The following is a 23,159-nucleotide window of genomic DNA, read 5'->3' as shown; positions in this document are numbered from 1 at the left end:
GAAGTTGTTGAAGGTTATCTTCTTTTATGGCTAAAAAGATTGTGATTTTGTAGATTGTGCAGACTTGCATCTCCCTGTTAATAACACCACTATACAACATATAGATGCTGCCTTTCACTCTGCTGTGGCTGTTATGGTGCACTCTGCTGCACTCTCCATCAAAGCCAAGGCTGGTAAGAGAACACCATTGCCTCTTGTTTATTTGTACAGCTTTTCTAAATAGACCTTATCTCACTTCTGGCATACAGATCTTGAGCTTATCAGACTTGCCCTGAAGACTGGCATTTGCTCCAGGTTCCTAAAGTAAATTCAGAGCTTGGGAAGCTTTCTACGCAGCCTTCCATCCTGCAGGAATAACTTACAACAGATCTTGAAACGAGATACTCTGGGTAGTTTCAGCAAACTCATTAGGACCCGATGACTTTAACTGTGAATGCTTTTAGTAGTGGTGCTTTGAATCAATTATTTGTCCATAATTTCAGTCATGTTTTTGATTTTTTTGCATTTTTATTTCAAATGCATTTTGGCATCACCCTAGCAGTCCAGTCCTGTAAATTGCAAAGGTGTAATTGGGGTTAAATTGAATAATAACATTAAGCGGTGTCCCAGTAAGTCATGACAATGTGACAGTGAGCCAGCAAGCACAATACCAAGACCCTGAAAGTGAAGCAAAATGTCTTCTGTTAAAAAGCTCAATGAATGAGAAAGAAGTTGTTACACTATCTGTCGAACTGGAGAACACTACAAGGTAAAAGACATTTTACAGGCCAAAAAAAAAAATTCTTGAAATCTACATTAACTGTAGTCAAACCTGTTTGGGGTTTTTTTGCCACTAGGGGACAGCACAACAAGCTGTTAACATAACAGTGACATATAATTGCCTTATAAAGTTGATATGGTGAACTTGGTAGCGAACAGTTGCCTCTTTACACATCAGTCAGACAGCAAAGTAACATTAGCATTTATTTGGAATCTGAGGGAAATATCTGGTTCTTCATGTAAGCTGAAAAATCACCAGCTAGTTGCTACTTAGCTGGTGAACACAGTAGAGTCTGTCTGTCTGCTGTTTGGTGTGAACAGGTTGCATAAAGTTACTTTATCATAGCTTTTTTTGCTAATAAACAGCTGCCTGCTGCTGCTGGAAACTGGTTGATTAGCATAATGAGAGTGAACCAAAATCAAAAGTTGCAAGCCAGAAAACCAAATAATGAGCTAAAAGATGCTAACAGTCCATATAGCTGAGGGGAGCTGCAGAATAGGCTGATAACTCTCGCGAGGTTTTTCACTACAAGTGACACCTTTCATATTACACAGTAATTTTTTTTCCCTTGTTGATAAAAAAATATTGATTAGTGCAACACAGATTGAATGTTGTTAGAAATTGGCTGGTGGATCACAGAGATGTATAGACCTATATGGATGATGTGATGGGTTGAAGTAATGAGCATGCCAGCTGAGACTTGTGAAAGACTTCAAAGTTCCTAATGAAGAGAAGAGATGTGGACGAGATGTAGCATGTAGAAGCAGGATGGATGATATTAAGTTATAAGTGGTGCAGTGGGCGAGGCTTGGTGGTGTGTATAAGCTGAGAGATCAACAAATTTCAACAAGGAAAGTGTGAAATGCTCTTGTTGGGTTTCATTCTCTCATCTGTCAACAGATCAGTTGGAAGCAAAAATGGTTGCAGCAAAGTGTGTGTCAGTAATGTAATGTAACGATGTACCTCCTGACTGTGTCTTTATCCAGATGTTTTGGACAGCATGGCGAGGTTCAGCGTTCAGGGAGTGTTCAACTACAGCATGCTGACTCTGTCGGACCATGAGAGAGTTTTGTACATCGGAGCACGGGAGGCACTGTTTGCCCTGGACCCCAACGACATTAGCAGACAGTTACGGCCACAGGTAACACAAACACATATACACACACAAAAGCTATCACTAAAGGGGATTAAGATTTACAAAAGCTAAACATGGACCAATAAGGATTCAAGAAAAACAATTCTATCCACAACACTGTCTGACTGTCACCTGCGCACACCTGCGCTGAAAGGCTTTTGAAGAAATGCATTAAATTAAATGATAACACATTAGATTTAATATCACAGTACAACATGATGGACAATTCAGGATCAAAAAGCATCATCTCCACTGCCTAGTTACTGAGCACTGCAGAGTTAAACACACATTTCAAATTTGTAATTTAAATACATTAAATTCAATTATGATACAAATTGTGATATAATTACTATATAAAAGCTTTAAAATTGCAGAGGTTCAGCTTGGATAAGCAGGAAAAGAAACATAAAGCATAATCTCTGCCTTTGCCACACTTCATGGCTGCCTATTAACTTACAGACTGACCTTAATTTATTCCCTTTTTTTGGCTCATTTTTGGATTCAAGGACGTTTGAGAACACACACAGAAAAAAATTCTGGCAGATAATCAAAGAAGGTAATAGCACCATTATAAAGTCGACTGAGTCATACTAGTTGTTGGGTCTTTTATTGGTCTGGCCTGTATTTTTATTAAATCTTCAGGCATTGTAGAAACTAATAATGTACAAACTGTCAAGCTATTTAATGCCTTCTCAAAATGTATTACCGTATCCTCCTTGAAGGGTCACAAAATATAATAAAATGTATTAATTGCTGCTGCTAGCTAAGAGCCATGTGCCTCCAGTATGTCAATTTTTCCAAAGCAGAAAACAGCCTTGCTTTTGGTTTGACCCACATGTGTTTTTTGAGTTTAATGAATTGCTTTTTGAGAGGGGTAAACCACAAACCAGTGTTATTCTCTTTGTTCAACCCATAGAACACCATGTATGCTGAACCACAGAAATGATAAAATGTAGTGGAAGGTTTTCAGACAAGTCAACAATATTGTAGATTAGATAATTAAAATTTAGTAAAAAAAAAAATAGATGTTATTAAGACATAAGATAGAGGTTACATGGCTGGTGTAGTATTATGAAGATAGTTAGCTTCAGCTAGGTAGCTGTAACATCAGTATTTCAGTCAAGCTAGCTAGCCACACAAAAATAAAAATCTTTTTTTGCTTTTTAACCATGCTAGGCATGGTTAACCATAAAAGGCATGTTCAATGGTTTGGTTTATTACTAAATATTTGCAAAGCTAATTACATTTCTATCAGCCTCAGCTGCACTTTTTGTTTATTGCTAGCTAATGTTAGCATACTAACATGCCAAACTAAGATGCACTGATGTTATATTAATATTTCTTTTTACATTCCATTTTATGACATTTTGCCAAGTTATTACTTTATTTGGAAGTTATTTGTGTTATCTGTTGCTAAAAGCTTCCAACAGTTATGGTGAGAGTAAGCTGCCAAATATTAAGCTTGTAATATGTGCAGCTATTTGCTCCAATATTTCACTGCTAACAGCACAAACATATCCACTTTGAATGTGTGGGTGTGTACACACACAAACACTTGCACATACAAGTGCTCCGGCTTTGACCCTGTTTCTCAGAGTTTATGTCCTTGTTTTAATTTGTGGATCTTGTTTTCCTATGAAGACTCTGGGGCAAACCAGAGTTTGTTAAAAGCATTCTATAAATACCCTTGACTTGACCTGATACACACACACACATTTACACATACAGAGATGGTGAACCCTGAGAGACTCAATCTGGCTTTGCTTTGCTCTCTCAATAATTGGTCCATATTGCAATCAATACAATTACAGCAGGCGAATGAAGGTGCAGTGAGCAGCCTGCAGAGGTTTGGGGATTGTTATCTGATTTACCACTGTAATGAGCAGTTATTAGATGCACACACACACACATACGCCCACTCTGTCACACGCAACACAGGCACAGGCTGTTTGAATGAGGGTTACAAGTCTTACTGTAATGATAAGACCACCTGTTGTCAGCCCCCAGTGTGCAATGTAGAAGGAAAGAAACACAGAAGCCAACACAGAAAAATGACTGAACAAGGACAAGGGAATAGTCCAACCCTCTGTCACCATCTGCCCATCACTCTCTCACCTCCCCTCCCTCTTCATTTCCTTTAAATGCTACTCTTTTATGTCTTTGCTGCTGTTTACTTGCTGTCTTTCTTCATTGCTTTCATGTCTGTCTTTCTTCCCTGAATATTTCCTCGAGATTTCCTCTAAAAAATTCATACTTTTCTGGTGACGCGCAGCTCCCATAAGTGCTTCCTTCTACATTATTTAGTTATGTTCTTCCTCATAATGCCTGTGGATTGGTTTCCACACTGTCATTCGTTAATTTTGCTCAGTCATCCCCATTTGGTAACTCAGACATCACTGTTACAGTTTTGACTAAACCTGCAACAATAATGCATCTCAGCTCTGTTACGCCTTGTTCCTACATTTTAAAAAGTAAAAAAATGGCTTTGTTTGTATGATATCTGCAATGTCCCACATAGGAGAATGCAACTACAGATCCTGATTTTCAATAACTAATCACATGTGCCAAACTGCAATTTCAATTGACCTGATCTTTGGGTTCACAAGCTATGCTTGCTTCTTTAAATACTGAAGTGCATTAGTTTAAACCACAGATCTTACAGGTAATTCATACCAACTGATCCAAATGATTAATTCAGTTATTAAACTTTAATCAATATAAGTTAATAATTTCTCCAGTGACCATGGGAATTAAATGTGGATATTCGGTGAACAGTGGTAGAGAGGGGTGAATAATTTCTAATGTGACTTACCACTGAAATGTTATCGTATTAGATCACTGACTTCAACTTAGCTGAAAAAAGATATGTATTGTATCGAAAAAATGTATTCAGCTCATATACTGTATGTGTAATGAATTGGTATAACTATAGGATCAAAAGTTAAGTTTGTTGACCAACTAGGTGCATTGTTATTGTTATTAAAATACACAAAAGTTATTATTATACTTTCCTTCAGTTTTTAAAGCACGACCTATCCACCAGTGACAATAATACGTTGTTTGATTGCTGTTGGTTTAAAAGCAGTCAAGTAAATCAGAGTTTAATATGCATTTGCAGCAGCTCTCTGCCTGTAATGACCAGTGTAATTATTTCTAATGGTGTGGAAACCTCTTAGTAAACACAGTTCATATTTGGGACCTCTGTCCACAGAGCAAAGTTCAGCCATGTGTCACATAGTCATTAAAAAAAGCAGCTACTGTAAATATTACTAAATAGCAAAGGTCATCAGTGAAAGGAAGTGTGGACATATGAAGTATGGAAGAATGTGCACTTTTCTTTCTTCATGGTTTTTCCCCCCACACGATTCAGAAAACGCAGAGCAGATTGTACCTTTTGGAGGCCAAAAGCTTGTCGGTCACTGAAGTAGTACCCTGCATGATGATGCCCTTTCTTGCCAGTCCTTTTTTGATCCCTTAAACAATGGCAATCATCAGGGAAAACAGCTGCAGTAAGGACCTCATAGCTTCTTACTACCAACACTGTGTTTGATGGGGCCTAGCCAGAAACACTGCTGCCAGGGACCGACAAGTTGTGCTTCTTACTCTGCACTACTTGGGTGACTCAATTAGGAGACTATTTTAACTGACTTAATTATATCTTTAGTTCAGGGTGAGCTGGTATGAATTAATATCCCAATCTATCAAAAACCCCTGTGTGGATTAAAAGGTATGATTCTGCTTCAACAAGGGCCCATTATGTACCTGTTATGGTGCATCTTTGAAAATGTACATTTTTCAGTGCCAAAATGTACTATTTTGTGAGTCTGTGGTTGTTGCCATAGTTACAGCTGCTGGTGGCCAAGGGTGCAGAGCCTATTGGCCAAGTTAAGTAAAATGGCAACAAGGAAAGTTTCCAATGATGTGCCTATAAGTACAACCCATTAGAAACAAATGTCATTTGCTGTGTACATTATTATTCATGTTCTAGATCAATGAATGAAGGTACTTGCAGAATGAGTTACTTGTTGGCCAAAGGCACTCAACATATGATATGTCTTGGAGATGACATGTTGTCCGCATCACACGTCTCTTTCTCTCTCATCCAGATCGAGTGGCCAGCTCCGCAGGATAAGAAGAGGGAGTGTGTTGCCAAGGGGAAGAACAACCAGGTAATGTGGATTTAAGCTGACAGAGCGCCAGAGTTGGTGGGGTTACCCGTCTTGCTCAAGGGCAGTGCGGCAGTAGTTTTTAAGAGAGTAGTTTATAAGAGCAACATTACTCATTTCACTTTACTCAATTACTTTTTGTCAAGTCAGTATGAGGTTTCAAACTGGAAACCTTCCAGTCATTACATTAGCACACAGTGAAGTGCATCTTCCCGGCAGGGTTAGAATCAGCAACTTTTAAGGTGGTTCGATTCCCAAAGAGTGATGCTGAGGCTTTAGCAGTTCTTTAATTCTGAATAGAATACAATAGACTACATTGCAATATGTTACAGTACAATAAAATAGAAAACAATGGAATTGAATTTAGCTATTACAGATTATATAACAAATGCAAACATTTCTAATCCACATTTTTGTTTAGGAATTTCTTTCTCTACTGCTAGTTTTATGAATGATGTATAGGGTCATGCATTATATATTAAGCAATTTAAAATATAACTGTACATATGGTTTTACCATTAAAGGAATAGTACATTTTTGAGAAATAGGCATGGCTTTTTTTTGGTCGACTACACTCTCATGTTTGTTGTTAATGATGGTATCCCAAGTACAAAATTTGCTCAGACTGGAAACACAGGGAAACATTGTATAAACAACAAGTTGAGTAATTGTCGGTTGTGTAAATTCTGACTTCCTGGAGCCTTACACTGACAACAAGACTCCGTCACTGGACTTGACAAAGATATGGTCCAGCAGATAACCCCCATAACACCAACAGTTTATGCATATTACTGAGCAGTAGAGGCGCTGGTAGGCAGATTTTTTTAACTTCAGCTGTTTTTTAGTCTTTATGTTAAATTAAGCTAGCTGGCTGCTGGCAGTAGCTTCATGTGTAGTGATAACAGTGATATCAATCTTCTCATTTGACTCTCTGCAAGAAAGCACATAAGTGTATTTCCAAAAATGTCTCATTAGTCCTTTAATGTTTGCATTTGCTGCTTATAATGATGTACTACAGTCAGAGACACATTCTTCAGTCGCACATAAAAGTCTCGTAATGATGTTCCACTTTTTCCAAATATATTATTATTTTATTTATGAGCAGAGTAACTTTGAAATTCAGCATTAACTCTACACTCTTCAGGCTTATGATCCTCCAGTTCTTCCCATCAGTTGTGGTACATTTGTAAACACAGATAGTGAATTAGGTCCCAGTTCTGTTAGTCTCAGCAAGAGCTTTTCCCTGCTTAGGCTGCATAATGTGAATTTGCAAGAGGTCTTGTTTAATATTTCATAGAAACACGCAGAGCTAAAACTTCTCACACAACAGCAACTTTTGATGTGGTTTGAAACAGAAGGGGAAAGAAAAATAGTTCACTGGAGTGCAGTAGTAGCAACTCTATTTTAACTGCAATTGACTCAAACTGAAATAAAAATTATATGTCAAGAAATTAATATAACTGGAGATTTAAAAATATTCCGGTGCTTTAACACAGTTATTAAAATTTCATGCACCTCTTACTGTAAAATACGACAGGCTGTGATCAGGATTATTCTGCAGTTACAGACTCTAAATACTAACAAAAGTACATTTCTTATGCACAGCTACTTTAGTCCAGTAAGTGAAATATCAGTGGACGCTTACATATGGTTCAATGTATAACAGGAACTTACTTACTATGCAAGATAACCATATGGTGTTTATACTGTCTGTCATTACATTTAATGATTAGCCTTTTTATGTAATGTTGTAGTTGTGGGCTTGAGAAAAGCCCCGTCTGCCAGACACATCTCATCCTGATTATCCTCAGTGATTGCAGGAGTTGTAAAAATGAATTTAAAATAATGCAAGTGCTCATATTACAGCAGTTAGATAGAGATATTGTTTTGCTGCTGCAATTGCAACATCAACCGGATGCACTGAATTATTCATAGCTTTAGTTTGCATCATGTGTGAGCATCTGTTTCCAATTCCATTCAAAGAGCTTTATTGTTCATCACAGCACAGACATTAAAGGGCATTCCCCATAAAACAGTGCATATGTTATACTGTTAATTACACACATGTCCTTTGAATTAAAACAATCTGACGCTTTTTTTGTTCAGTTTAAAGGTTACTGAAATAAATGTGGTTGCATCACAGTTTATCAGGTGATGTCATTCAATTGGACTCTTTATGACAATATTTATTATTAAGTTAGACAGAACAAATAAAGGTGAAGCTGCCAGTATTCAGTGGCTTCACATTTAACCATTTGTGCACAAAGAAAAGAAAAGAAGTTGACCATGTTGCCCTAAGAATTCTGTTAGGACAGTCAAAATTTCCTTTCAATTGTTGACTGGCCAACTGATTTCACAATTTTTGATAAAAGGATATAATCAGCAAACATGATCTAACTACCTCAAGATTATTGAGGACTTCCAGGTGAATGGGGATTTGTAAGAATTAAAACTAAATCTAATCTAAAGTCTTCATGATACAGAGGTATAAACTTAATAGAGGACAAACCAACACTCATTTGTCCCTTTAACAATTTCTCCTCTCTCCTTCACAGACCGAGTGCTTCAACTACATCCGTTTCCTGCAGAGCTACAACCGCACGCATCTCTACACCTGTGGCACCTACGCCTTCCAGCCCAAATGCACCTATGTGGTAAGCATGTGTGTGTGTCTGTGTGTGTCCCTAGATATTGAGTCAGTGCTGACAGGTGTCAACTTGAGATATCTGCCTTCTGACCCGAGGCTAAGACCTCAGTACCTTGATAAAAATAAACGCAACGGAAGAAAGTATCTCACGTTGGGTTAGCTGAATGTGTAAAGGCTAGTGTGTGCGTACATGTGCACGTGTCTATATGTGACATTGATGCATTAGGACAACATGGTGAGGGTTGAAGCTATAGTCCTAGTAATAGACAGAGCTTGCAGCTGTGTCATGTGGGTCATAATATATACTGATCATCAACCACCTGTGTTTCCCATTTTGTGCCTGTCTGTGTGTGTGTGTGTGTGTGTGTGTGTGTGTGTGTGTGTGTGTGTGGTGTGTGTGTGCAGAACGCAGACTATTTCACCCTCAACACTGGCGCCCTGGAAGATGGGAAGGGTAAATGCCCATATGACCCTGCTAAGGGGCACACTGGCCTGATCGTGGGTAAGTAAAAGTGTGGTTGTGTTACTCACATACTGTACTTGGCCTTATGTGAATGCATGCATATTTGCATTTACTCCATACACTGTACAGACAACACTGATTTTTTATAATACAAGAAAGTACAGGTTGTAAAATACTGTGAGGGTTCTCTGAACAGGTTTAATCAGGGTGTGATTTGCTGGGGGGAGAGATTTCCCCCCCACTGGTCTATAAATCCCTGCCTCTCCAGAGTTATTTTTATCCCTGGTAGGGACAAAAATGTATCACCCTCATAGTGATTTATGCTGGTTCACCCATAGACCATATAAGGTATCTAAAATAAATATAGGCTATTTAAAAAAAAATCTAAGTCATTAGTACATACAACAATAAAATCAGAAATGGACTTTGACTGTCAGCGCTCGCTCTTGTGTGACAATAGAGATGTCGCCATGTCTAGGCTACGTGATGACGCAGTAAGCAGAGCAGGGTTTGCCTCCTTCCCTGCTCAGAGATTTGCAGAGATGTGGGTAAAAGAGGGGCAACACGCTGCAGATGACCCTTCCACAAAAAGCATAAAATGAAGACAGAAGTCTGTCATCAAAGCAGACTGTTAGTCTGATAAGCAGCCACGTAGTCTATTTATTTTATGATGGCAGCATGTTGTGATGATTTTCTGTACAATATTGAAGTTTGCTGTGCACTGCATATAAAGCTGAATTAAACAGTGACGTGCAAGAATGACATTAAGTGTATTGGCACATCTGGCTGAGTGGTACAATCCATAGTACTGAAAGGAGTGTGGGGATTTAATTCTGGCATGTTAACCTGTTAAGCAACACTGAGGCACTTAAGCCTTGGTGGCATTATTTTCAGGATCACTTAAACTCATTTTGACTGTTTGGTTGTAAAATTTAAAGATTTCCCTTTTAAGTGAGACCAGGGTTACGACTGTGATCAAAAGGGTTGAAGAACAGTAACCTTTTTATTATGGGTACATTGTTTTCGGGCTTGTGCACAAAAAGGGGGTGCCCTCTAAGAGGTTATATTAGCATTTAACCTTTTGTGTTGTTGTATATGATCACATCTCCTGGTCCGGATGATGGAAGGACAAGGCATGAACTTGACATCACATCCCTGCAGGAGAAAATATTGCACTACTTGATTAAAGTTTTTTAAAAATGGATTCAAATATTCCTGCAACTGCAGTGGTCAAGTTCAAGTTTCTTAATTGTTTTATTAAAGTTCATTATTATTTTATAAATGTTACTGTAACAGCTGCAAGAAAAAGCCCAATAGGCTCCATAGTCTATAGGGGCCCACTATGGTTCTGATTTATTTTGATGAATAAGAACATTTCAAAAACATCCCCCCTCCGATTTTTTCACAAATCGTACCCTGGGTTTTAATGATCATCAAAGGAACATTTCACCCCAAAAAGAAGAATTAATCAGTAGCTGGAAATCCATTGGCATTCATAACAACCCGAAATACACTGTCAGCTCTTGTTGTTCCATCTCAGCAATCTGTTTATTGGAGTGAACAGCAGCACATTTTACAGCTCTAACAGAAACATAAAATGTCCATCAAATTTCCACAAACTGCTCCTGCAGCATTTCCCATCTGTTTTGTAACCATACGATTGCACTGAGAGTCCAGAGGTCCAATTTAACTTTGCATTCTGCATTCACTTCAGTATGGACAGCTTCACTGAACCTACAGGCGCCCATTCTCCATTCTTTTTTGTGTTTCCCCGCTGAACCATTGACCTTCGCTCATTGTAAGTCTCTGCAATTGTGGCTGAAAAACAGAGTTAAACCAAAGCTTGCATTTTGTTGGTACAGATAAGGAGCTCTACTCAGCAACGCTCAACAACTTCCTGGGTACAGAGCCGGTCATTCTGAGGAACCTGGGCCAACAGCACTACAGCATGAAGAGCGAATACTTGCCTGCCTGGCTCAATGGTAAGTGAAAAAGAGGACGTTAGAAAGTCAAAAAGAAAGAAGTGAAAAAGCTGCCAAGTAAAAGAAAGAGAGGGAGGGGAGAAAATGGGGAGGAATGGGTAGATAAAATAATTTAAGAATGTTTTTTTACAAATTTGGTCAATATTTATGTTTGCATTTGATCAGTTATGGGTATAAGTGTGAAACCTCTCAGTTCATTTTCGATTTCTAAGGGGCATTATGAAGGGGCGCAGACCAAAATGCCTCTGGATGCAATTGGATAGACGTACAACCAATCAGAGCAATGAAACATGTGACGTAGTGCTGAGTGACACATGCAAGTTGGACAGTGCTTCGTCTGTTTTCAAGAAGGAAAAAATGGCGGCGTGGTCACAAATTTTCTCATATTACTGCTAGACGGTACACTAAAATATGTTTCTGAAAACAGTTGAGACAGGAAATAGGCAATGTAGTAACATATTTAACATAACATATTAGATCAGCACTGCTTAGTTTGACAGTTGACTTTGAGTTTCGTGAGCCTGGTGCGTTGCACTGGATGGACTTCTGCAGACTGTTAATGTTAATGAATGTAGAAGACATGGAAATAAGCAGCAGCATTGTTCTTGTATTCCAGGATAACTTATCAGCCCTAGTACATAGTATTAAATATTAAAATGTAATTTAAATGTTATTGTGTTCTTACATACCCTTGTTTGAATGCATACTACAGAAAAACATACTAAAACAAGGAACACACAGGTTATCTTTTTCCTTTATATTGTTTGTATTTTCAAACATGTTTCATTTATGCAAGAAAATTGAGGCTTTCAGAATCAGGACCAACTGATGTGTTTGGTAAATGTGATACTATCTTGGGTAACAAGTTTTGGCCGAGACTGCTGTTTAAACTTCCAAACTAAATAAAGAGAATCCCATGCACGCCATGTTTAGTCACAGTGTGCTCGGGAGGAGGGTAGCTAAAAAAATTGCATCCTTAAATTATATTCAGAAGAAAATTTAAATCAATGGAAAAATATACATTCGTCCATACTTGTACAGAATTGTACTAAAATATTCCGCATCAGTCCAGCAGTAAGGTTTTTCCCAAGAAAGACATTGCAACACTGACAAATTAAATATGTCTTCAAATAAAAGAAGTCACATTATAGGTTGATAACGCTGTTGGCTTTGGAGTGTCATTCAAGGAAATAAAAGCCAGAAACTTGCAAAGGAACAAGAGAAATGAGTGCAGGAAATGAAGCGCAGGACTCAGCTACAGCGAAGGATCGTTATCTTTTTTTTTCGAGGGAGGAGGTGGGGAAAGGATTGAGCCACTTGGAGAGAAATGAAGGGGAGAGAAGAGGATGAAGTCACAGCAGGAAAAATGGGTGATGAAAGAACAGACATTAGGATTGGCGATGAGCAGATAGAGGGTGAGGTGAGGGGAATGGAGATAGGAGGGGGAGGAAGGAGGAACATACAGATGAGGCTGTTTGGACCGATGTGTCAGTGTATTATTCGCGCTGATACAAAGCTTTTAGTAAAAACTAGACTCGCAATGAGGCGTGCCTCATCTTAATTGAGTTTTAGAATCCCATGAAGGTGTAAAATGCTGCTTTAGAGGCTTTTATACTCAAAAGAACATACCGTCTGGGGAAACATTGTATCCTTGTAATAAAAAAAATACTTTTGGATTAAATGGTCAAATTTAAAGCCCTCAGCAGCTTGAGTCCGAAAATGTCTGGATCTGGCTTTTTAAGAAAAAAAAACAAAAAAAAAAACCACATCATTCACAAGCTAATGAGGACTGGATATAGAGAGAATCTGAGAAAGAGGAAGTGAGAAAGACAAAATGGACCACTAATAGGGAGCACTGGAGAGACAGAGAGCGAGAAATGACTGGAGAGATGAGGCGAAGGAGAGAGTGATGATAGAAAATAGACACAGAGGTGAGAAGGGACTGCAGGGAATGAGATGGAGGTGCCAAGCCTGTACGTGTGTGTGTATGTGTGTGTGTGTACACGCGCGTGTTTGTGAGAGAGAGATTCAGTCCAAATGCACCTACAGGCTGAGACTGTCGATTTGTTCAGTTGTGATGTATGTCTTTATTATCACGTGTAAATACACTTTGTGATACTACTCCTCTGTGTGTGTGTGTGTGTGTGTGTGTGTGTGTGTACAGAGCCAGACTTTGTGGGCTCAGCCCTGGTGAGGGAGAGCATCGGCAGCAAGGAGGGTGACGACGACAAGATCTACTTCTTCTTCAGTGAGCGAGCATTGGAGCTGGACTGTGACACTGAGCTCACTGTGGCCAGAGTAGCCCGTGTCTGCAAGGTAACACTTCCACCATTAATCACATCTGATCCTTAGGACTTATTCTCACTCTGTTTGGTATCTGTGGAAGTTTATCAATGACAAATGCTAGGAAGCAAGCACAAACTAATTCAAACAGTAATCAATCTGCAAGTGACTCTAAGAATACAGATTGGTAAGCCCAAAACAAGTTTTGACAGCAAAATCATAATTTCATGCACGCTTGGCTTGAAATCAGCTGTTTTGGCAGCTGTTTATGAGCACATTTAATAATGCGAGAGAGCACTTGCTAACAATTTTGGGTTTTTAGGCTTCAAAAGGAGATTCCCATATAAGGAGGCATCTGGTAGAGTTGTTTTACAGTTACATTTGTGGATAAATGAAAAGCCAATGAATCACACCAGGAATAGCCTGATATTGTTTTTTTAACTCATTTCCTGTGGATTTTGCTCTGCTTTTGCTTAAGATTTGTTTGCGAAGTACACAAACCGCCCAAACTGAGAGTACAGAGAAACTTAATCATACAACTCTCACTTCTTGAGGGCTCAAAAACTAACTTGAATCTTGACTTGTTCATTGATTACAGCTCACATTTTGTGTGTGCTCACTGAATAATATTGACATCCCTGAACTGTATGTATCCATCTAATTATCAAGCAAATTTAAAGTGAAGTACATAGTTCTGTCTAACATCCCATATGGTGTGTAAGTCATTACATAATCAAGGTGGTGTGTAGCACATGATAAACACATGATACTTTCTCCACAAACCCTCTGTGTAAACATGAGCTGACAGAACAGATTTTCTTAAAAAGCTAAGACACTGTCTATAACATGTTTAATTGCTGCTCTTTGCTGTAATTGGAGCAGAATTTCAGTTTACTAACAGTTTGTTTAATGCAAAAGTAATTACATTGACACAGAACTAATTAATGTATTTATTTGCTAAATTAATGACCTCATCAGGATAACTGATGAGCTTTGATATACCACAGTGATTATGGCGAGACATCAGAGGTGCTTCTTGTTGTGAGCAGAGTCACTCAGTGAGACATGAGGTGTCAGTTCGTTTTATTTTGTTTGATTTCAGTGACCTTTCACTTAATGCAGCAAGGGTGTAGTGTCATTTTACAGTTACATTTGCAACCATATAATCTCAGTAACCTTTAAACTGAGCAAAATAGAGACAGATTGTTAACAGTCTGAGGAGATTTGCGTAATTAAGTGTAAAATATATGCACTATTTTATGGGAAGTGCCCTTTAATGTCTGCTCTGTGATGAACAATAAAGCTCTGAATGAAATTAGAAACAGATGCTCACACATGATGAGTACTAGAGACATGAATAATTCAGCGCGTCCTGCCAATACTGCTGTTGCAGCAGCATCACAAAATGTCTTTATCTTACTGCTGTAATATGAGCATTTGCATTTTTAATTCCTTTTTTACAGTGCATGCAATCATCGAGGATAATAAGAATGAGACGGATCTGGCAGACAGGCCTCTTTTGAGTGCACAGAATGCTTTATAAAGGACCGACTTATCAATATATACGGGGATGTTTATTGTATAATTGAATATTATTATCATGATTATCCTGCTTTTCAATAGAAGCCTTAAACATCTCTGGGTCTAAATACTCCTTCAGAGCCTTTTCCAACATGACAACAGTCAGCCAACTCACATGGAACAGATTAACTGTATTATGGTGTGAATACAGACTCTGTACAGTGTATGCACAAAGATAATATTTGGCGCCTGTGAGATGAAGGTGGCGCTACTGAAATGCAACATAAGACAGCAGCAGAACAGTAGAGCAAAACAGTGAGCAGTGTGCTCTGTTGCACCTGTAGCCACACCCAAAAGGGATGTCACAGTGCAGTGACACCCTACAGTACACTTCTACATCCCTGCCTTATTGCCTTATAGTATGCCGCACAGAGCAGTGTGTCAGGGAACTAAAGGTTGGCTATGATCAGCTCATATCAGCCGTACGTTAATAAGATCTGATATATCTCCTCGCAGGGTGATCTGGGTGGTACCAGGACGCTGCAGAAGAAGTGGACCACCTTCCAAAAAGCCCGGCTGGAGTGTTCCCTCCCCGAGCGTCATGTCTCCTTCAACAACCTCAGAGCTGTCTTTACCCTTCCGGGGCAGGACTGGCGGGGGACCACTTTCTACGGCATCTTCCACGCTCAGTGGTGAGTCAGGTCAACCATTGTCAGAGACAAGTCTGAGGATATAGCTCAGTTTCAGTATCAACCTCAGATAATGTGATGATATTCTGCTGTACGGCACAGTTAATTATTACATGTGCCATCTGCTGTCAGGGCGAGACACTACATCACTTTGCCAATATGTCACATACTGGGCTTTTATTAAAATCACGGGTCAGACAGTCGGTCTGATATGATGGCTCTAATTATCTACTTTGTGTGATTAGGTATTTACTGAGTAATTGGGCCTTTAATATAATAGGCCTTTAACCGACACTAATGTGAGTTATTTTGAGTGGATACAACTCAAGTATGCTTGAATAGCTTTTATTGGTTGTAATGTCACATGTACATGCTGTTATAGAGGACTGAGAACCCACTTGTTACAGAATCAGACTGATTAAGTCAGGTCCTCTGCAACTAAACATAAACAAGAAGAGGACAAATTTTCACCGGAAGACTTTCCTTCAAAAATATCAATAGACTAGTGATTCACTGGTCAAATCAGACTATTCATATCATTCATTATTTGTTATGATTTTCAGTAGAAGTTTGATGAACCAATTTAGAACTTCATTTCCTCCTGAGGGCAGAAATTCATCACACCGCAGGTTATTTTTGGAACATTTGTTAGAATGATCAGGAAAAACAAACTCTGTTGTTGCTGTTCACTGTTCTTTGCTTGATAAAATCAAGGCAAGATAAAACAAACTTTATGACATTTCTCATCTAAAGTAACTACATAGAAAGCTAATTTCGGGTGGGGTAGAGGGCGGGTTAGTGTGAGATAGAGGGATTGGATAATTAAACTACCACCTAGTAATTACATGGTGTTGACGACAGTAATTTAGTTTTGATAAGTGACTGTTGTATCATTATCGGAATAAAATTTGGCATTTGTTGGACCACTATGTAACTGTAAAGTGTTAGTGAGTTATTTATCAACAAAGAAAGAGGAGACAGGGCAGGAGGTTTTCTTTTGGAGGAAAGTTGGTGACTTTCTCTGTCTCCGGGCAATGCCCTTTGATGTGAGTCTTTTGTGTTCTTCAATAAGATATCATATCGCAAAGTGAACCAGCTTTGAACTTCAATCTTTGTTTCTTCATCCAGAGTTCCCACTGCTGCTGAAAAAAAAACTTAATCCTTTTTCTCTGTGTGACTCGCTGGGGATTCCTTAAAGCCCCCAGGCTTTGATAGAGATAACATTAAGATAATTGGACATTATGTAAATGATGACTCGGGGTTCAAGCCATAATCTGACTGAATAGGCTAGCTTTTTAACTTGCTAAGACATCAGCAGTGTCCTTTGGTTTGACGTTCACCTTATAAAAGTCGTGGCTCTGCTGCACATTAACAGACTGGAAAAGCACTACCCTCACAGGACAAATCACATTATAGGAATTAATGGACACAATCTCTTCTTTCCTGTTTACAGCTTTCAAAAACGGACATTTTACAGCACCAGTGTATAAATATGAAACTGTGTACCATGATGAATGCTCTTAACAACTAAGAAATACCGTAAATTGGGACTGCTTCTCATTCAGCTGAAGTGCCAATCCAGAATTTATGTGTCCAACATGTTTCAGGGTAGTTTGGGTTTAGTTTCACAGAAACATTATGTCTTTGTATCAATGTTTCAGTGAATCAGTGTGACAGACAAATGAAAAAATATGTTTTTAATCCTGGAAATCAAATATATTTGTGAGATGAAGAGTGCAAGTATGATTTAATGTGTCTGGGTCATACGTCGATAGCCAATTTTAGTCCCACTTGGGGTCTGAAATTGAGTTGGGGAAAAAATCCTCACACCTCAAACTTCACCATTAAATGAAATACATTTTCTGATACACAGAACAATCTGATTGATTTCAGTGGCCTATGTAGGAAATGTATTACATGTACATCAGTTTGAACATTAGTTTGCTTTGCTACAGAAAGAGTGGAGATGCATCAAGACATCTAAACATTTCAACTGACTCAATAATGGATAGTTTATGCTGTCAGATTGATATTTACTCTATTTATGGCCCTGTGATTACTTTTCTTAAAAATATGACTTTTTAGGATCATGCAAAAATTGCAGTTTAGTGTATATTCCTTCTTTTTAAATGCTACAGATATTTATATATCGGTATATTTTCACATAGTCCATCCTGTTTATTATATCTCACATCCTTGCATGTTTGCCTGGCTTTACTTGTGCTGTATCCAGTAGCTACTTGCTAACTGAAATGTCACATATTCTACAAGAGGATGACAGCTAATCCGTCTCTCAGTTTTCACCGCCACACATCTCTAATTCCCCGCCTTGCCGCTATGTTTCAGGGGGGACGTGGACGTGTCGGCGGTATGCCAGTACCAGATCAGCGATGTGAAGGAGGTGTTTGAAAGATCATACAAGGAATACAGGGAGGCATCCCAGAGATGGGGACGCTACACCGGTGCTGTCCCTGTCCCACGGCCTGGATCGGTAAGTAACTGGTGACCCTGCACTGCTCCCAATCTACTCCTGCATAACAGAAGATAGAATGATTGGACAGAGGAGGGATGGGTGGATAATGAGGGTGGGAGGAAAGGAGGGAAATAGAAATGGGTGGCATGGGTTACTGACGGCAGAGAACAGCAAGAGCTGGCACGGCACGAAAGGCTAAGAACGTCATGACCCAGGACAAAAGGAAAGGAAGCAGAGGAAGGGGTGTGATGGCAGGCTGAGGTGAGATCGTGAGTGAAAGAGTGACAGAGTAAAAGAGAGGAGGGGAACAGGGGGTGGGAGGAGGGGGAGTCACGTCAAAGCCAAGAAGTCATGTCATGCAGCTAAGAAGTTTCCTCTTCTTTCTCCTTCTTCGGCTTCTCACTCCTCCTTTCATCCTTTCCTCCATTCCTTTCTTTCCTTAACCTCCTTCTCCTCCCCCTTTCTCCTCCCTCCCTTTCTCTTCTCCCTCTTACCCTTACTCTTGTTCCAATTTTTTTCTCTCCCGTCTCTCGTTCGTCTGTCTGTGCTGCAGTGTATAACCAATTCAGACAGGGAGAACGGCTACAACAGCTCACTGCAGCTACCTGACGCCACGCTCAACTTTGCCAAGAAGCACCCACTGATGGAGGACAAAGCTCTTGCTCGCCCCCTGCTGCTCACCAAAGGCGTCAACTTCACCAGGCTGGCGGTGGATCGGGTTAATGCCCTGGACCAGCGGGCATACAACATGCTGTTCATCGGCACAGGTACATATGACATGAGGACAGTTTTCGGTGAAGAATATTGACACTAGGATCAGCCTGCAAAATTCAAGCAGTTAATTCAATGATCTTTTCAACTCCTCTTCAACTTCTTCATACTCATTCATACTTATACTTTAAACCAGTCACTACTGTGTGTACTTAATCATATTAATCAAATGCTTACATAAGAGTGGAATGAGAGGAATGCTCAAATCTCCCTCTTCAGCTCTTGAACTTAGTGACACTTGAACTATTTACAGTGCACACACTTCAGCTATCTCTGGTGCTTCAACTTCAACTGAAATTTCACTTTTATCTCTTACACATTTTAACTGACAGGTCAACTGCTTTCTGTGCTTACTAATAAACTGTCAAGGGCTGTTTACAGGGCTTAAACATGAAATTAAATTTCAGATGCTTTCAACAAATACACTTCAAAAGACATATAAAACCCTGACAGTGCTTACACCTCAACTGATACTTCAACTGCTTTAAGTACTTCAACTTAAACTGCAACTCCCATTCAAAATATCAAATGCAGACAATTCCACAATTTCTTTAAGAAGACGCTTACATTTTCTTCAGAAAATTAAGACTTTTTTGGTCACATATTAAGTTATTTGGGATGAAGCAACTGTAGCAATAATAATATAATACAATACAATACAATATAGTATAATGCAGACTTAGAGTGCACCACACTGTCAAACTTTAAAAATGTTCTCAGTATCTACAAAATTGAGCCGCATAATCCAGGGTTACAGTTTACAGCTTTTTTGCATGGTTGTTGTATTGGATTGTATTATATTGTATGGTCCTGTTATTTTGTCCACCTCCTGTAGTATGATGTTCTCATGATGTGGCAGTGAAAATACAGAGAGAGAACGCATTCTTTCTTCATATTCCCCTATTCCCTCCACTGTGGGCGAGTGTGTTTTTGTGTGTCTGTGTTGGGAGGAGTCGCTCACAGTATTTGTTGAGGAGATGAGAGCTTTCAGTCTATGGCAGGAGACAGGGACAGGTACTGGCATTAGGCATGGTGGCACAAAACAACATGCCATCTGGCCAGACTTCAGCTGGGTTTCAATTAAGGACTTGATTTGCATGCCAAGATCTATCTTCATGCATCAAAGGAAATGTCAACGTATGCGCGACTTAATTAATATCTCCTGTCAGTAGCCATTGGGCCCGTATGCAGGTGTCCTGTTTTGGCACAGATCTAGAAAAATCAGCCGACCCTCCCTGAGCCTTAATCCTGAACACAGATCTGACAGTAGATTCCAGGGATTGTGAATTTCAATGTAGCCCATCTCATGAATGGAGAGAGACTCAACTGCTTACCATTCAGATCACTGTGGTGGCAGAGTGAGTGTAGCAACTGACAGTGTGACAACAGCGGACTCAGGGCTTCTCTGCTGGCAAGCAGGGGAGGCCAACCCGGACACACACGTGGACACACCGACACACACATGGACACACATCCAGGGATAACACACTCACAAATTGATATACACACACACACACGCACTGATATACACACTCACACTCCCGGAGCCAAGTGCAGTCATCCCCGCTTGTCGTGCTTCACAGCACAAACTCAACAGGGCCCTTGGCAGACGTGCGCTCATAGTGCCAATTGGGCTGTGGGCTTGATTAGCTGTTAGCTGCAGCATAGCGACAGCTGATGTGAAAAGAGAGAGAGAGGGAGCGTTTGTCGAGACTGTTTTTCAGAAAAACCAAGCTACAGGATTGAGGGATTAGTCGACACTGGTCCCTGACGCCCTGAGAAGCAAGTGTGATGATATGCCTGCTGCTTGCAGTGCCTGTATGTGTGTGTGTGTGTGTGTACATGTGTGTGTATGCATGTATTTCCTTCTATCAAGCCTCCCGTTGGCTACCGGGTTAGCTTTTCATATTATCCGTGACAGTCTCTTAATCAAGAGGACCACACAAGAAAGTGCATGTCAGCACGTAACGCTAGCCTATTCCACAGACACACACACACATGCACATGCACACATGCACACACACACACACACACACACACACACACACACACACACACACACACACACACACACACACACACACACACACACACACACATCAAGGTCACCTCACCAGCTGTGCCTGAAACGCCTTTCATCACAGGGGATCTAAACTTGTTCACAATGCCCTACATGAAAGGAGCACAGGATCTCCTCTTCCTCCTCCAGCAGCATCAGCTCCCCACACACTGCTTGAAAAAGTCTTCAAATGTCCCCAATGATATTACCTTATACCCAAGGCCAGGAACAGCATCTCAACTCTTTTAAATTCACTTTTAAATAGTTTGTAGGTGAGCTGGGCAGCTGAGTAATGCAGCTGTGTGTTCTGGCAGGGCAGGTTGTTTTCTTTTTCATATTTGGCCTTTCTCAGTTACAGAGTTGCATGAAATGTCAGTGCAGCTGGTGTGGAAATCTCAGGAAATGTCGGTTGATTGAAGTTGCAGAAAACTTGATGACACATCAAGCATATCGTGCAATTATGCATCTGAAAGCAGATGAGATTACTTTTTCAGTGGAGAGTACTTTCCTCATCTTTAGAGATCTTTTCCACAGCAGGCATTTTTCAAGCCATAGCAGAAAAAGAACAGGTGTAATTAATAACATTAATTAAAGCTGCATTCCAGTTAGATGCTCCAGTTCCAGTGCATTGATATTTGCTTGCAGGCTCTCTGGCATGACTTATTGGAGCACCCCAAATGTCATTAATTTTATTGGTCTCACCTGTACTTTTCCTGCTGTGACAAGTAAAAATGTAGCATTAAACCTTAAACAAGCCATTGCCTTAGGTAAACCAGATAATAGGCATTGCAAACCACAACATGAATCAATGGTATATTGGTAAATTCAAGAACACAGTATGTTTTTTTGGCAATCAATATAGTACATGAGCAGCAGCTAAAGACAGTATTTTGTAGTGAGTGATGTATCAAGTGATGATTTTCAGCCTGTGCTTTAATATTTTAATGAATTGCTATGGCATCAAAGGAGTGTGTTTGTATATCTTGTCATGAATATTTAAATGAACTTCTATGCAGTCACAGGTGTGTGTTTGTGAATATATAAGTACATTATTAATATTGAAGTAAAATACTCTGCAGTCACAGGTGTGTGTTTACGTATCATTAATATTTAAATTGACTGGTATACAGTCACAGGTGTATGGATACATTTATTATATCACATCATTATTATTCAAATGAACCAGTGTGCAGTCACAGTTATCATATCAATGGTATTTAAATGAGTTGTTAGTGTGTCAAAAGTGTGTGTTTATCAGGTGTTTTGTATTGAGACTCAGAACGGCTGAAGCTGTTTGAAAGTATATGTTTTTATGCATGCCGTGAAAGATTGCCTCTCTCATTGAAGTGGATGAAGAAGAAAATCTATGGCACTGACGTGAACTTGAATTGAAAGTTTAATGGACCAAAACAGAAGTGAAGTGAGCTCAATCTTTCCTCTTCCTCTCCTGTGTGTTGCAGCGGAGGGCTGGCTGCAGAGGGTGGTGATCCTGGGCTCTGAGGCCCATGTGATAGAGGAGATCCAGCTGTTTGAGACAGCCCAGCCAGTGGACAGCCTGACCATCTCCCACTCCAAGGTAAGGAACCAGAGAGAGGATGTCTCTCGTTTTTTTTTTCCAGAAATGTATTTTTAAAGGGGAACTCTACCAATTTTACACATAAAGATCAATTTACTAATCATGGGGACTTTTCTGTTGCTCTGGAGGAGTTTTGTCTAAGATAATATCCCATGATGGAAAGCCTGTATCACAGACATGGGGCATGGAGTTTGAAAGATGTGTGTTAATTACACAAAGGTAAAAGCAGTCTAGCATTTTTGGAGCTTCACCTGAACTAGTAACAAAACATTAGGATATCTTGGCCTCTGCTGCATCAATTTTGACCATTCTTATGTAAATCTGTTTCTCACTAGTCCTTCACTTTTATCTAAGTACTATGCTAAAGCTAAGGGGTATGCTCAAAAAGAAGTAGTTCATAGGATGTGCCATCTGGCCACATCGGAGGGCAAAAGTGTTTATACTGTAGCTGTTCTGTATGGCCACTCTCAAAGGTAGGGGAGGGGGGTGGCCATCGTTGAGAGGGGGGAGATAAGATAATCATTTAAGTTTGAGAGTAAAGGAGCACACATTCATAGTCTTTCCTGGAAGGCACTCATAGTGTTGCATTTAGTTGAACACTCAAAAAGTGAGTCTAAAGTATAAAAAAAGAGGT

General features: G+C 39.6%; 1 protein-coding gene across 1 annotated transcript in view; it reads left to right on the top strand.

Moving 5' to 3' along the window:
- sema4c (sema domain, immunoglobulin domain (Ig), transmembrane domain (TM) and short cytoplasmic domain, (semaphorin) 4C) overlaps nucleotides 1-23,159 on the top strand; it is a 94,676-nt gene that overhangs the window by 64,532 nt on the left and 6,985 nt on the right. The window contains exons 4-13 of the mRNA XM_044364788.1: nucleotides 1,747-1,901; nucleotides 6,002-6,064; nucleotides 8,617-8,715; nucleotides 9,114-9,210; nucleotides 11,034-11,153; nucleotides 13,318-13,469; nucleotides 15,474-15,649; nucleotides 17,993-18,137; nucleotides 18,673-18,886; nucleotides 22,410-22,525. Coding sequence (XP_044220723.1) covers nucleotides 1,747-1,901; nucleotides 6,002-6,064; nucleotides 8,617-8,715; nucleotides 9,114-9,210; nucleotides 11,034-11,153; nucleotides 13,318-13,469; nucleotides 15,474-15,649; nucleotides 17,993-18,137; nucleotides 18,673-18,886; nucleotides 22,410-22,525 — 1,337 coding nt within the window. The remainder of the gene's footprint in view (nucleotides 1-1,746; nucleotides 1,902-6,001; nucleotides 6,065-8,616; nucleotides 8,716-9,113; nucleotides 9,211-11,033; nucleotides 11,154-13,317; nucleotides 13,470-15,473; nucleotides 15,650-17,992; nucleotides 18,138-18,672; nucleotides 18,887-22,409; nucleotides 22,526-23,159) is intronic.

Source organism: Thunnus albacares, chromosome 2 (assembly GCF_914725855.1).
Source record: "Thunnus albacares chromosome 2, fThuAlb1.1, whole genome shotgun sequence".
NCBI classification, from domain to species: Eukaryota; Metazoa; Chordata; class Actinopteri; order Scombriformes; family Scombridae; genus Thunnus; species Thunnus albacares.
Note: the sequence above shows the minus strand (reverse complement) of the source record. Positions and strands in the feature narration are given on the sequence as shown.